Here is a 16,535-nt window from a genome sequence, read left to right on the forward strand (position 1 = left end):
ATTTTTCTGAATTGTACAGTAACAATCTTTTTTCGTAACTGTAATCAGCAATAATCACATCCCAATGATAAAAGGGGAAACGAAATTTCCCTAAAACCAAAAATTTATAATGTACCTTTTAAACTCTCATGCAGTTTACTCTTCTCGGACTGGTTTTAATTTGACCCCCAAAAACGCCCGGAAGATAAAACAGTCAAACAAACCCCCCAAAGCACTGTAAACAATCCTGAAATCCCCAATTTTTTTTAGTTACACGACAGACATTTCCCCATTAAATGCAGAAGAGTTGTTTAATTTTCCCATTCCCTTTACATCAAAGCAAACTCGAAATTGGGGATTGTTAGGACTAATTTCTCCCAAATAAATAAAAAAATCACAATTTTAACATACATCACCCAGGGGCGTAAGGGTTAGAGCGTCGACCCCCCGCGGGGACGCTGTTAACCCCGGGGGGGTCGGCTAATTTTTGCCCAACACTCCGACACAAAAAATTTTCTAAAAATAATCAAAACAAAATGCATGGGCCTGCATATTAATTTAAAAATAACCCAGCCGAATTTTTTGAAAAACGTTATACATAACCATGCAGAAAAAGGAAGAAATTTACTCATACCTTTCGCGTCACGTCCCCTTCTGTTTTAGGTCTTTAACCGCTGTGGTTTTCACCCTAAATGCTTTTTAAACTGGGGAGCGTTAAAATTATAATTAATTTTTTTTAAAGTTACAAAATCACATTGCAACTGTACGTTTAATAATGGGGTCGATCGTCATCTTCGAGCGATTTAAGGGGGATTGTGATAGGGGGTAATTTTATTTAAAGGCTAATCCTTTTTGGACCTAATCAGATTTGATCCAAAATTTTTGATGCAGCCAAAAACCAGCTGGGTCCGTTGGCCCTGTTTAAACCAATAACAGCGCCCCATTTCAGAGCACAATCAATACTATAACACTCACACCGGGCCGACCATTTGTGTGGTTCATCGATTAGTTATTAGCATTATTAGAACAAGTTGTTAAATACATTAAATTCCTTTGACAGATATTAAATACAATATTTTCCTTGGCTGTTCTAGTTGCGAGATTGTAACTATACTCGCTGTTGCTGAGACAAAGTCACACGGCGCGCTCAAAAACTTGCCTCAAAAATCTATGAGGGCACGTTTTATGGTGGTGTTGTAAGTCGCGAGTAGATTTTACTTTTGAAAACTTTTTGTGAGGTGTTTGAAGCCATCTTAATGTCTAAAGAGATGAATCTTGACTAGCACCTACCTGAAAGGATTTTATCGATCGGGTTTGTCTCAGATTTTCGATATCTCACTTCCTTTTTTCCGCAGGGTGACCGAAACGTACACGTCATTCTCTCGTAAAGGCGAGTACACTCTCTCTACGAAACAAGTGCTGTGCGACACATGATTATCTAGGATGATGAGAGTTAGTTTCTGGAAAGCCCTAACGATGCTTAAAACGATAGGAACTGAAAAGTTTATGAATTATTGAAAACTTGTCCCCGGCACTTCGTTGAAGTCGCGAGATTCGATATCATAAAGTAATGTCGCAAATTACTAGCAAAACGTGCCCTCACGCGCGGGGGGTGTCTAAGGAGAGCACTACTAACAGCAAGAGAAAAGGGAGCGTCCAGTTGGCTTAACACATTGCCACTTCAGCAGTATGGCTACACTCTGAACAAAGAGGAGTTTCGAGACAGTGTCTGCTTACGCTACAGTTGGTGGATACCAAACACTCCCATCACCTGTGGATGTGGGAAAACAAGTGATCTTGACCACCTTCTCACCTGTAAGCTAGGGGGCTACGTGATAATGACCCACAACAACATCAGAGACACAATGGCAAATCTACTTCGTGAGGTATGTCATGATGTAAAAGTTGAACCCCAGCTACAGAAGGTGAATGAGGGTGACTGCCTCAACCCCAAGACTATAACAGGTGACCAAGCTCGGCTTGATGTATCTGCTAGAGGAGTTTGGACTCCATTTGATAAGACCTTTCTTGACATAAGGGTTTCACACCCCAATTGCTTATCAAACAGGACAAAAACTCTTCAAGAAGTATACGAGAGAACGAGAAAAGAGAAGAAGGACGAGTACTTGGAGAGAGTGTTGAATGTGGAGAAGGCTACCTTCACCCCGGCTGTATTCCTCACATCTGGAGGAATGTCTAAAGAGTGTAAGCAGTTCGTCAACAGAGTAGCAGACCTCATTGCAAGAAAAAGGAAGGAAAGGTACTGCGATGTAGTAAGACACGTGAGAACTAGGATAAGATTTGCAATGTTGAGAACAACTCTTATTGCTCTACGAGGGTACCGAGGAAAGAAGGTGGACACCAAACGTGAGATTCAGCTATCAGAAGTTTCATACAACCTCATCCCTGCCCCTATAATGGAGTAGATCATGTGTTTTGTTAAAATGTTTTTGAAAAAATTATTAGTAGCAATGAATTGTGCTCTGCCAATTGCAACACTTAAAATTTGATTGTGCTCTACCAATTGCATCACTTGATTTAATTGAATGTATTATATATATACTGTTTGACATATTAAAAAAAAAAAAATGAAGAGACACATCTCTTCCACCACTGGAATTGTACTTAACAAGGTTTGACAGGTATGAAGGTGCTAGCCCATGGAGCAGTTTGAAAGTTAACAGGAGTATTTTAAATTCAATATGTTCTTGTACCTTGAGCCAATGAAGTTCTTTTATGTAGGGATCAACTTCTTCTCTCTTCTTTAGACCTTTGACTAAGCGGCATGCTCTGTTTTGCAGAGATTGTAGCTGTTTCAAAACAGAATGATTAGCTCCAAAGTAAAGTGCATTACAGTAGTCAAGGGAACTGATGATAAGAGATTGCACGATGATTTGCATTTGAGTTTCAGAGAGGAATGGTTTCATTTTTGCAATGTTTCGCATCTTGTGGCAGTTTGCAGCTTTGCAGTGTGGAGTCCAATGTAAAGCCAAGGTTTTTAGTAACATTGACAAGTCTTATGCAGACAGAAGGTTTAAGGAAGACACCACCAATTTCCAACTCCGACAAAAGACGTTTTGAACCAAAAACCATGATCTCAGTTTTTGTCGGATTTAGTAGAAGGAAGTGATCCGCCATCCAGCTCTCAATTTCTTGAAAGCAGGAGGGCAGGTCTTCGCTCAGGACGTGATATTCTGTAGGAGTGGAAAATGACTTGTAAATCTGATGATCGTCAGCATAGCCATGGATGAGGAATTGCTTTGATTTTACAGTCGAATAGATTGAGCGGATGTAGATATTGAACAAAACAGGGCCAAGGACGGACTATACCACATGCACATAACAGGGCAGAGGTACTCAGATGCTGTGGGCTACATTAGGAAGGGCCTTCGTTTCGAAATCTTAAGAACGACAGTAATTTCTCTCGGGGAGATCAACGACAGTAATTTCTCTCGGGGAGACAGAGGGGCGAGAAAGAACTTTGTCAATATAGACAGTTTAGATTTAACGGGTGATACTTGTAAAATATCTGTTCCATATATTGACCGTCGCGTCGACGAGTCCAACTCGGCGCGCGTCCTGGTAGGTTGTAAACCTACAAGTTTAGATTTGAACTTGGAGCCGCAAGGCCAAGGGTGATTTTCCAAATATTGAGTTTTTGAAGGGTTATTTTTATATAGGGTCATTGTGACATTATGTGTATACTGTTTGAAACATTTTATATTAAAAATTTTAAAAATTTTTTTTTTGTGTGGACGGTTTGTTTAAGCTTTCCATTTGACTTGCAAGATTTACTCTCTAAATTAACATACTCAATATGATGAATGCTACACTAATTAATAATGATATATAATTAGCGTATTGGAGTCCGTAAAGGCTTCTAAGTATAAAAGAAAGCAGGCCAACACTGTTAGTAGCACACCCTATTAAGACCTACAGTATATTTATACAAAGAAACAAACCATTATGAGATGTATTTAAATTCATTTAATTGTGGTATTTCAATATTGCACTGATTCTAAAAATAGAAATGAATTGTTGTAATTGTCTGGGTCATGTTCTTTTCGTTGTGTAGTGAAGGGGCTGTTATTTGACCTTATCAATTCCATATTCCTAAGAATTTAATTCTCGACCCGTTTTGATGGAAGCAAGTTTCATGTTTGCCTAGTCCACAGGTATGCTCGGGGTTGTTCCGGTATGGACTGACCTTAAACATGCTTGATCTGTACACGCATGGGCAGGTGAGGTACCAGTGGCGTAACGTTGCCTGTTGGCGCCCCCTTGCAGGAAAAAGGGCCCCCCTGTTGGCGCCCCCTCCCCTTTTGGTGCCCCTCCCTAAAATTGAACAAATTAGGTGATAGAATACGCCGGTAAAATCTCTAAAAATGTGTGTATCTAGAGCAAAACGCGCAGTTTTGCTAGTACTTTAGTTAAGTTTTCGAAATTGTCCCACATCACAGTGGTCCGGGCGCCCATGCGAGGTAGACATAGGCATGACTAAGGGGTATGATATACCACAAAACATGTTTTTTAGGGGTATCTTGCCCCAAAATAACGTTTAAAAAGGTTTTCAGAGTGATTAAATGGATATTTGACCTCAAATATTAATTTTACCTGATTTTTTTTCAAAAATTGCATTTTTTGGCCATTTTTTGCCATTTTTTAGGACAAACTACAAAAATAAGTTGCAAATTAACTTTGATAAGCATCTATAAGTTGATCTATCTGTAAGTATAGGACATTTAGAGTAATCCTGGAAAAATGTACAGTGTAATATTGTGACATGAATTTTTTATGAGCTCTCAAAGGTTCATGATTAGACAGAAATTGGGTGAAATTTAGAACTTTTTGAATCCATTTTTAGACCATTTTATCACTTATATCAATTCTAAACTACTTCTTTGTGTTTTTAATGTGAAGAGGTCATCAAGAGCTTTAATTTGATGCCTCTATACATGGTTTTTGATACAAATTATAATTTTTAAAGGCAAAAACACTGCTCTTTTGAGCAAAATTTAGTTACGTGAGAAGAAAATAAGGTAATTTTAGCCAAAAATTGCTGATATTTTCTGAAAATAAGCCTTTCAATTACTTAAATAAGTGTTCCCAGACCTAACAATGACTATAAAACACTTTCTAATCAATCTTGATGTCCTTATCCATTTAAAAATCATTATTTTTTTGCGATTTAAGGTCTAAAAGTGACATATTTTGCCCTGGCGGAACCCTAATTTCGATAAAATTACCAACACTTTCAGGCAGTTGTTGAAAATAGGTCCAAAAGAGTTCTTCTTAGGCATAACCATACCCAAAGATAACTTTAAAACACACTCTGAAACTCTAAAACGATGCCTTCCTTCCAAAAAAGGCAAAACCCAGACAAAATATTTTTTATTTTTCACACATTTTTATTGAAGTCAAGGTTTTTTATAAAATCGTAACTTCTGTCGGCACCATTTGGCACCCTATTCCTTTTGGAATCCATTAGAGATTTGTCTCCTCTTTCAGATAAGCTATAGGAATATTGTGGCATATGATGGCATCCAAACTATTTTTTCTCGAATTTCCAACAATTTTGCCCAAAAACTCGATAAAAATTTGCACTTGGTCAAAAATCAACCTTACAAGATGGCACAATAATTTTGTTTGCAGTGTATTAGGATTGCTGCATAGAATTGAGTCTAATATAGCCTATAGAGAACTGAGATAACACAATTAAACAGTTTAGAGCTCACTTTTACCTATTTTGGGCAATATATTAGAGTTTTGACCAGGTTTCTAAAACGCGCGATTTTGACGCGCTGGCAAAAAAAGAGTTTTTTGTGAAATTAATTATGGTTTTTTGCATTGCATCGGCATCTATTTTTTCTAACAGGTTAACCTGGACTAAAAGGAATCTAAGATGGTGACCTAAAATCCTATGACTAGGTCCCGGACCACTGTGCACATTCAAACGACGATTTGGCGCCCCCCTAAGACGGCGCCCCCCTGCACAGCGGGGTCAGCAGGGCCTTTCGTTACGCCACTGTGAGGTACAACATTTATAATGGCTGAATCCTTACACAACAGCGACTATAGTTGTTTTGCAGCCATGAAAATGAGTCCAGACTAATCTGTTTATCAATAGTGACCCACTGCACACCAATTTGGAATAACGTAATTTACTGTGGCCAGGGATCAGATAGTGGTAAAACTTATTTTTGTTTAATAATGAAGAACTTCAAACAATATGCACATAATATAGCAATGACCCTATATATACAGATTCTTTAAAAATGGTACAAATTTTAAAAACTGAGGTAAAAATAAAACCCTTTGTAATAATATATAACAAATTCACATCACAACAAAAAGCAGTTCAGGCTCCCATCCAACAAGCACTCCATGACCTTTTAGGGTTTAGGAGTATTGATCAGGTTAAGGTCCAAATCACTTATTGCCGTGGGTGGAAGAGTTCTGGTACCTCTGTACCCCCTGATAGAGATTATACAGGTTCTGAGTAGATCAAAACGTAGTCTGCATCTGACAAATAACATCACATCACAGTACCGTTGGCCTTTCTTGAGGCTGATCTTTTCAGCGAGATGTTTTAGGAACTGAGAAGCCTCAACTGCCATTCTTCCTGTAGTAATGAACACCAGTGGTGTGAAGGTAGCCTTTTCTACATTGAGGACTATGTCATTGTACTCACGTTTTTTGTTATTCTCGTGAGATTGGTACATCTGCGAGATGCTCTTGTCACTGTTGGACTGGGCTTGATCTTGAGGGTGAAGTACCCTTACATCTGTGAATGCCCTGTCCAGCGGCAACCAGAACCATCTCCAGTCTTGCACCATCTTGTCTATTTGTTCCATCTGATAGTTTAAGTGTGTGAGGAACGGAGAGAAGCGTCTTTGCAAACAGTGGTTAGGAGTTCAGCTATTGTATCTCTGAGTGAATTGTGCCTAAGTGAAACGTAGCCTCCGATTTTGCAGGTTAGAGTATGGTTGATATGATTTTGTTTTCCACATACACATAGGGAACTTCTGTTAGCTGTATACAGTGTAAGATTATATCTGAGTGAGAGTGCATCAAAGAATTCTTGTTTGTTGAGGACATACCCACATGCTTTTAGAGGGATTGTGGATAACCAAATGGATGCTCCTTTTTCGCTGAGGAGTTCTATTTGCCTTTGTGTGGATGGGGAAACCTCACTCATAATAGTTTCACGTTGCTGTTTGTAAAGCTCTTCCTTACACTTCTTTACTTCACTTATGATGTCATGTTGCAGTTCCCGGTTTGGTTGGAAAGTAGTTTAATACTGTTGAAAAACTGCTTCTGTGAGCTGTTTCGTAGCATTCACTGAGATAGAGTACTCCATCTCTGCTGTTGATGTACAGTCTGGAATGCTCAGCCCGTCCATTCTAGCGGGAAGTGAAGATATTTTTCTGATCTGATCAGGCACAAAACGTTTGCCCATAATGGCTGGTATAAAATCTTCCTTGACACAATATTCCAAGAGTTTTAGGTGATCAGAAATCCCTGGAGTGGTACGGCAAACAAAGTTCCATCTTTTGGAGGTTCCATGTTTAATAATGTTCTTTTTTGTTTCATCATAAATGCCATAATGCTCATACTGGTTCCTATTGTGACTCCTTAAAAATATCTTCTTTTGAATGCTTGCAGTAAAGTCTTAAAGTGTGGCTTATCAATAGGACTCATGTTTTCAAAACTATTTTTAGTCCTCCAGCTCCTTTTCACTATCAACCTTTTCAAATATCAGGAGCACAAGGGTTACATTTAAATTATTTAACCTTTTGGTGCTGTATAAAAATAACATTATTTTATTATTATATATATAATATGAAGGGGGGGGGGGGGGGGGGTGTCACGTCCGTCTATGTCCGCTTGTCTCATAGAATCCAAAAAGGACAGGACATAGGCGGACATAGGCGGACATAGGCGGACATAGACGGACATAGGCGGACATAGGCGGACATAGACGGACATAGGCGGACATAGGCGGACATAAATGGACACCTAAATTGCTAAATAAAATGTTCAATTTTTGCTGTTATAGGGGGATCATGTTTTTTGTCCGTTCGGTACCCTATATTTTCAAAACGGACAAAAAATAGAGCGGACAAAAATGGACAAAAACGGACAAAAATGGAAATAACATTTAGATGCTTCCTCCTCCTACTCTTCCTCCTCCTCCCCCTGGGTCTTCCTGATCTTCCTCAGTCCTCTTCCTCCTCCCCTCCTCAGTCCTCCTCCTACTCCTCCTCCTCGTCCTCAGTCCTACTCATCAGTCCTCAACAGTCCTCCTCCTCCCCAGTCCTCCTCCTCCTCCTGAGTCCTCCTCCTGGGTCCTCCTCCTCCTCTTCATCCTCCTCCTCTTCCTCTTCAGTCCTCAGTCCTCCTCCTCATCCTTCTCCTCAGTCCTTCATCCTCCTCCTCAGTCCTCCCCCAGTCCCCCTCCTCCTCCTAATCAGTCGTCCTCAGTCCTCCTTCTCAGTCCTCCTCAGTCCTCCTCCTCCTCCTCCTCCTCTTCCCTCTCAGTCATCCTCCTCAGCCATCCTCCTCAGTCCTCCTCAGTCCTCCTCCTCAGTCCTCCTCCTCCTGGGTCCTCCTCCTCCTCTTCCTCCTCGGTCCTCAGTCCTCCTCGGTCCTCAGTCCTCCTCGGTCCTCAGTCCTCCTCCTCCTGGGTCCTCCTCCTCATCCTTCTCATCAGTCCTCCTCCTCACCAGTCCTCTCCCAGTCCCCCTCCTTCTCCTCCTCCTATTCAGTCCTCCTCCTCCTCCTCCTCAGTTCTCCCCAGTCCTCCTTCTCATTTCTCCTCCTGAGTCCTCCTCCTGAGTCCTCCTCCTCTTCCTTCTGAGTCCTCCTACTGAGTCCTCCTCCTCCTCCCTCTCAGTCTTCCTCCTCAGTCATCCTCCTCAGCCATCCTCCCCGGCCATCCTCCTCAGTACTCCTCGGTCCTCCTCCTTCTCAGTCATCGTCAGTCCTCCTCCTCAGTCCTCCTCAGTCCTCCTCCTCCTCCTGGGTCCTCCTCCTCCTCCTACTCCTGGGTCCTCCTTGGTCTTCCTGATCCTCCCCAGTCCTCTTCCTCCTCCCCTCCTCAGTCCTCCTCCTACTCTTCCTCCTCGTCCTCAGTCCTCCTCATCAGTCCTCAACAGTTCTCCTCCTCCCCAGTCCTTCTCCTCCTCCTGAGGCCTTTTCCTGGGTCCTCCTCCTCCTGGGTCCTCCTCCTCCTGGGTCCTCCTTCTCCTCCTCAGTCCTTCTCCTCCTCCTCCTCAGTCCTCTGCCTCCTCTTCCTCCTCCTCCTCCCTCTCAGTCATCCTCCTCAGCCATCCTCCTCAGCCATCCTCCTCAGTCCTCCTCCTTCTCAGTCCTCCTCAGTCCTCCTCCTGAGTCCTCCTCCTCCTCAGTCATCCTCCTCAGTTCTCCTCCTCCTCCTCCTAGGTCCTCCTTCTGGGTCCTCCTCCTCCTCCTCCTGGGTCTTCCTGATCCTTCTCCTCCCTCTCAGCCATCCTCCTCAGTCATCCTCCTCAGCCATCCTCCTCACTCCTCAGCCATCCTTCTCAGCCATCCTCCTCAGTACTCTTCAGTACTCTTCAGTACTCTTCAGTACTCTTCAGTACTCTTCAGTACTCTTCAGTACTCTTCAGTCCTCAAAATGTTTGTCCCCTAATGTCCACCAATGTCCGCTAATGTCCACCAATGTCCATCCAAGTCCGCCAATGTCCGTCCGGGTCCGCCAATGTCCGTCCAAGTCCTCCAATGTCCGTCCGAGTCCGCCAATGTCCGTCCGAGTCCGCCAATGTCCGTCCGAGTCCGCCAATGTCCGTCCGAGTCCGCCAATGTCCGTCCGTGTCCGCCAATGTCCCAAAAAACACGTCCGTTGTCTCATAGAATCCAAAAAGGACAGGACATAGGCGGACATAGACGGACATGACACCCCCCCCCCCTATGAAATATATTTTTGTCTGCTTTAATTGATACTAAATAAAATTGTTGTTTTCTTGAAATTTTTGTTTTCTTATTATTATCATTTGAGGGTTCCTTGACTCTAGTAATGGATAGTACATATTCGTCGCAGATTGTTTTAGTGCAGGATATTTTATAGGATCTAAACTGTAAGAGATTTTAAAAGGTTGTTCACATGTTCTGGTATTATATTTTGGCTAATTTTTAACCCCCTCTCCTCCGTAATCAGTTTTACACATATACTAATAGCTATTATTTTAAAACAAAATGGGCGTAACAATTTAGAAACCCTCTCTGTCTCCTCAGTGAATATGTAATGTGAAAACAACCTATAAGCTTTGATTAAAATATGGCACAAGAACAAGAAAATTTAATAGTTTAATCCGTCAACTTTAACTATAACTAGTGTGTGGCTAGATCAAAGAAGATTGTCCGCACGTTTTGCACATTAGCTAGTTGCGTGTGCACTGTGCAGATGGGAAATGTATATAATGCTAAATGTACATTGCACTGTAAACATCCCAAAATAACCAAAAAGGGATCAATAAATAAACAACCCTGGTTCACACAAGCCACCAGAGAAGCTAAAATATCTTGTACTCGTGCAGCTCAAATTGTTTCTGATTTCCCCAATAGCGATTATCTTCGAAAAAATTTTTACCAAGTAAAAAATACGTACAAAAGTTTAATTGACCGTACAAAAAACAAATATCTTGTCAAATTGAATACAGATATTGAATCTGGTAAAATTCTTAACTGGAAACAATTCAAAAAACTGAAAAAATTTAAAGGAAGAGTTGACAAATTTGATTGCCATGACATGGACAACTTTCAAAAATTCTTTGGTAAACTTTATGCCAATGCACATAGCACCATAACTGTAGAGAATAAGGAAGAAATGCTTCAAAATGCAGAGGCTATTAACAATAATTTCCAACCATCCCCTGCACAATCAATACTCAATGGCCAGATCTCTGTGGACGAAATATCTACTGCGATCTCTTCACTCAAAAACGGCAAAAGTTCCTCGGAGGATATGATATGTAATGAAATACTGAAGACCTTGTCCACAACAAACACACAACTCCTTTGCAAAGTCTTTAACCGCTGTTTGGACACTGGAACTTACCCATGGAACAACAGCATTATTACACCCCTACACAAAAAAGGCGACAAAGATAATCCAGACAATTACAGAGCAGTTGCTCTCAGTAGTACAATCGGAAAACTATTTTCGACCATCATGTTAAACAGGATATTCAAGTTCAAAAATGAATACAACCCGGACCCCATAAATCAACTTGGCTTCGCTAAAGGAGCTCAAACATATGACCACATACTCACACTCAACACCATTACGTCTAAATACAAAAAGCTCAAGGTTCCCGTCTATGCTGTTTTTGTGGACTTCCGGAAGGCCTTCGACTCTGTTTGCCGTGAAGCTCTTTTCTTAAAATTAGCTAAACTAGGTATCACTGGCAAAACATTTAATGTTCTTAAACATATGTATAAAAATTCCACTGGCCAGATAAAACTATCTGGATTTGTCAGCGAAAAATTTGATATCAATAAAGGAACTGAACAGGGTCATCCACTTTCCCCTGATCTATTTAAGATATACATCAGAGATCTTTCCCCTCGACTAGAATATGATAACTGTCCGAAACTAATGAACCAACTTATCAGTCACTTACTATGGGCAGATGATCTGATACTCTTGGCACTGGACCCCAAAACCCTCCAAAAGCAACTCGATGCTTTGAACAATTTCTGCTTGGAATGGGGCGTCGAAATTAATGCAGATAAAACTAAACTCATGAAATTTAATGCCCGTTTTGATACTTATCAGCCGGTTCCCCTCAAAATTGGTGATCACTTGTTAGAAGAAGTCGAGTCATACTGCTATCTAGGAATCGAAATACACAAATCCGGCACATTCACAAATGCCCGAACTGAGCTCAAAAAGAAAGCCATGCGTGCACTTTATGCCATGAAAAGCTCAGTAAACAAATCCAAATTATCATTCCGCTCTCTAACAACACTCTTTGATGGTCTTATTAAACCTATCGTTCTTTACGGAGCGCCTATTTACACACCTAACATGGCTATCATAAAACACATAACAAAACAAGTCGATCTCAATATGGATGCCGACACAAAAACAAAATTTCAAACTAGTATCCTGAGCAAGAAAATTAGCCTTCTGAACAGCGAAAAAGTTCACCTTCACTTTCTTAAATGGTCACTGGGGGTAAATCGTAAAGCCAGCAACGCAGGCGTCTGGGGTGAGTCAGGCCGCTACCCATTAATCTATGAATGTATTAACCTCACTCTCAAATATAGCCAACGTTTGAAAAATCTCAAAGATAACTCCCTTGTCTCCTTAGCTTTCAAAGAACAGATGAACATGAAATTGGACTGGTACAGGGGTTTGGAGCCTGTCCTCGCGCTAGACCCATGTTTCTCTACCGATCATGTCACAGCCTACCGCACACTCAAAAACAATCACTCCAAGTTACTTTTCGAAAGAAACCCGAGTATCGCAAAACCACCAAAAGAGGACTTTCTTATTCACAACGGTTTCAAGAAACGAATTCCTCCTCAATCAACACATTACACAACCCATCGGGAGTAAAATATTCACACCACACGCCATTACTAAAACTTTGAAATGTAACTTTAGAGAATATTGGGGGTCCTGTATCAACACTTCTCGGAAATTAGAATTCTATCGTGACCTAAAATCCAAATTTAACAAAGAGTATTACCTAGATAGTGTCATTAAATATGCAGACCGTGCTAATATCACAAGACTGCGGATCAGTGCACATCGACTCGAAATTGAACTTGGCCGATATAATCAAACTCCACGTGACGAGCGAATATGCTCCTGGTGCAATATAGTCTTAGGTTCTGGTATTATTGAGAATGAAGAGTGAAGACCACTTCCTTAACCATTGTGATCTTAACGCTGCATCGAGGCGAAAAGTCCTAGACAAGATCCAGTCACTCATATCAAATCCAATCAAACCGTCTGCGACATCTTATTCTGTTCACAATGTCATCCCTGGAGCAAACGTCCTCAAATTCATCAGCAACAACAGTGAAATCATTGAACTTATCACAAACGAAAGTCAAGTCCACCTCACGAGAGTCCTTGCTAGGTTTGCCACTACGTGTTTTAACAACCGCAAGAAATTTGTTGACTCTCTGGCCAGTACATGAACAGTGAACACTGAAAATCACTGTACCCGCTTTTGTTTCTTTTCGCGCAACGACGAGTGCAAACTGCAAAGTGACCTGGCTCAAGCATTACAGCATTACCAAGGCGACTGAAAACAAAATATTTTATGTCAAATCTTTATTTTTCACTTTAGTTAAGTTATATTAATATAATAAATTCAAATCTTATGATATTGTTATTATCTTAACAGTTACTATTGTAGCTCAAGATTTTAAATTTGTATTCCTTGTATTCCTTGTATTCCTTGTATGCAAGAGTACGGATTTTTATCTTCGAAAAATATGTCAATTTAACCATAATTTTATATTTTCAGTAGTTTATTAGTGCAGTATGGCAGACAGTTCAGATGAAGATGTTAATCAACATCCGGCAAAGATTGCAAAAAAGAATTCATCTGAGAAAAGATTAATTGTTGTTTTAGAAAATGCTTCATTGGAAACCATCAAAGTTGGGAAAGTTTTCCAGTTGCTGACAGCTGATCGGCAAAAGAAAGAAAAAGGAATTCAGAAAGATCGAAAGACAGTTGCTCGACCGGACATTACTCATCAATGTTTACTCATGCTTCTAGATAGTCCCTTAAATAGAGCTGGAAAGTTGCAAGTTTACATTCACACAGAGCGTAATGTCTTAATTGAAGTCAGTCCATCTACTCGAATTCCTAGGACATTTGATAGGTTTTGTGGACTGATGGTTCAGCTTCTTCATAAGCTAAGTATTCATGCTGCTGATGGGCCACAAAAACTTCTGAAAGTTATAAAGAATCCAGTATCAGACCATTTCCCACCGGGTTGTAGGAAATACTGCATGACATACAATGCTCCTAGATGTGTCAGACCCATAGAATTAGTGACAGATGAGCCTTGTGTCATGGTAATTGGGGCCCAAGCTCATGGCTCAGTTAATGTTGAGTACTCAGAAGAAAATGTTGGTATTAGTAATTACCCACTTTCGGCAGCACTAACATGCACTAAGTTGTGTGATGCTTTCGAGCAAGCTTGGGGTATTTTGTAGAACTTCTTTTCTTATTTAAAGAGTTTTGGTACTTTAATTTAAATACATGATATTAACTTATTGACTGTTGACAGGTACATGATATTATACAACTACTTTGTTATTAATTTATTGATGGTTGCTAGCCTGCAAAGACACGTTGGCTTCTCTATTTAATTGACTTAGCACAGTAAAAGTATAAAAACTGTTAGAGCATCAATACTTGAAGAGTCTATTTTATAAATTCAATGTCGATAGAACTAAACTTTGAGATGCAGAAATTAACTTTCAAGAAAACATTCTAGAATTAAAGTTGTTAAATAGCTTTATCTCTATCATTATGGTAGTCATATCATTACCGTAGCCAAACAATTTTACATTAATATCTTGACAGGAAGTTTAAAGTTACCGACATGGAACCTGGAACTGTAACTGAAGCAGAACTTCAAAAAGTTGGTAAAATATTACTCAACTCTAATGCTTCTCTGGCGGAGAGATTCAGGGCTCTATTTACTCTGATGAGTATAAACGGCCCTGATGCAGTCAATATAATTTGTGAGACGTTTAAAGATCCGTCTGAGCTTTTAAAGCACGAGCTGGCGTTTTGCCTGGGGCAAATGCAGGATCTTACTGCTTTACCAAAACTTGGGGAGGTGTTAGAAGACACAAATGAGGCAATAATAGTGAGACATGAAGCTGGGGAAGCTATTGGTGCTTTAGGTCAGATGGATTCGTTACCTTTGTTGAATAAATACTTGGATCACGAGAGCAAGGTATTGAGACAAACATGCGAGCTTGCTGTTATGAGAATAAAACATGTCAACAGCGAGAAATCAGGACCTGATTCCCCTTTTACATCTGTTGATCCAGCTCCTGCTTTCAATCAGAACAAAACCTGCAAAGAGTTGGCTGACATTTTGTTAGATTCTGAACGGACACTATTTGATAGATATCGGGCGATGTTTTCACTGAGGAATCTCTCCACGCCAGAGTCAATCGATGCTTTGGTTAAAGGACTTGATTGTGATGATAGCGCCTTATTTAGACACGAAGTGGCATATGTTTTGGGCCAAATGGCTGACACACATGCTGTTGAGGGTTTGTCTCAGAAACTGAGAGACATGTCAGATGACCCAATGGTAAGACATGAAGCTGCAGAGGCACTGGGCGCAGTAGATGATCCCCGGTGTAAGGAGATTCTCGCCAAACATCTGACTGACACTGATCTGATGGTGAAACAGAGTTGTGAGATTGCACTCGATATGAATGAGAGTGAAACCGAACACCAGTTTCAATATGCTGATACTCTTCAAAAGATTAGAAACTCGTAATGATGCTTTATCATGTTTAGCCGAATTGGATTACAGTGTTAGTCAATTCTGTTTCATATTCCTGAAATCCATCACAGCTTAGATTTGTGTCCCGGAATCCATCACAGCTTAGAGTTGTGTCCCGGAATCCATCACAGCTCATATTTGTGTCCCGGAATCCATCGCAGTTTAGATTTGTGTCCCGGAATCCATCACAGCTTATATTTGTGTCCCGGAATCCATCACAGCTTATATTTGTGTCCCGGAATCCATCGCAGTTTAGATTTGTGTCCCGGAATCCATCACAGCTTATATTTGTGTCCCGGAATCCATCACATCTTATATTTGTGTCCCGGAATCACAGCTCAGATTTGTGTTGACCCTATGAATCGGAGTTGGTATAATTTATTTCGAATTGAAGTCTCATTTATTACGTTTGTATGAGCATTTATTTATTTGTTTGTGTGAAAGAGGAGTGGGTTTTCTTGAGATAAGATTGAGAATAATAATGATTGTTGAGATCTGGAGAATAGCCTGTAGATGTGTATTAAATTATTAGGTTTTATTTTTTATTTATTAATTCCCACATTTTAATCGTGTTTCCCTCACAAGTAACCAATCTGACATACTTTGATCTCTAATTACTGACCAATTATTACTATTATAACGGTGTATTATACTGTATAACAACAGTAAAGGAATGCCAGACTCCATGTCATTACATATTACAATATATGGGGGGGTCCAACCCGATGTCCGATATGAGGGTTGATGAGGCCAAAATCGGAATCGGAAAAATCGGAAAATTGAGAAATTAACAGAATCGATCTCTAAAACCTCTCAGAAGTGATATAATTCAACCAGAACCCCTCCATATGCTATATTGTTATGAGAAAACGAACCAATTGGACATTCCAATAGTATGTTTTATGTGTTTTTCCACTGCAGGGGCGCTAGTATGCTCACTACTAGTTGGAGTTGTCATGTACTCCCAGACCCGAGTGCTTTGGCCTTTTAACGTGAGATTGATTGTTTCTGCTCAT

At 40.4% G+C, this 16,535-nt stretch overlaps 3 protein-coding genes across 4 annotated transcripts in view; all 3 read left to right on the plus strand.

Moving 5' to 3' along the window:
* LOC134817783 (carboxyl-terminal PDZ ligand of neuronal nitric oxide synthase protein-like) overlaps positions 1-16,535 on the plus strand; it is an 86,644-nt gene that overhangs the window by 41,329 nt on the left and 28,780 nt on the right. The window lies entirely within an intron of this gene.
* Positions 13,495-14,338, plus strand: LOC134818254 (ribosomal RNA small subunit methyltransferase NEP1-like). The gene has a single exon (XM_063827742.1). The coding sequence runs from the start codon at positions 13,523-13,525 to the stop codon at positions 14,201-14,203; it is 681 nt and encodes a 226-aa protein (XP_063683812.1). The 5' UTR covers positions 13,495-13,522; the 3' UTR covers positions 14,204-14,338.
* LOC134818253 (deoxyhypusine hydroxylase-like) lies at positions 14,341-16,136 on the plus strand. Its single transcript, XM_063827741.1, has one exon. The coding sequence runs from the start codon at positions 14,596-14,598 to the stop codon at positions 15,511-15,513; it is 918 nt and encodes a 305-aa protein (XP_063683811.1). The 5' UTR covers positions 14,341-14,595; the 3' UTR covers positions 15,514-16,136.

Source organism: Bolinopsis microptera, chromosome 7 (assembly GCF_026151205.1).
Source record: "Bolinopsis microptera isolate Bmic1 chromosome 7, MBARI_Bmic_1.0, whole genome shotgun sequence".
NCBI lineage: Eukaryota > Metazoa > Ctenophora > Tentaculata > Lobata > Bolinopsidae > Bolinopsis > Bolinopsis microptera.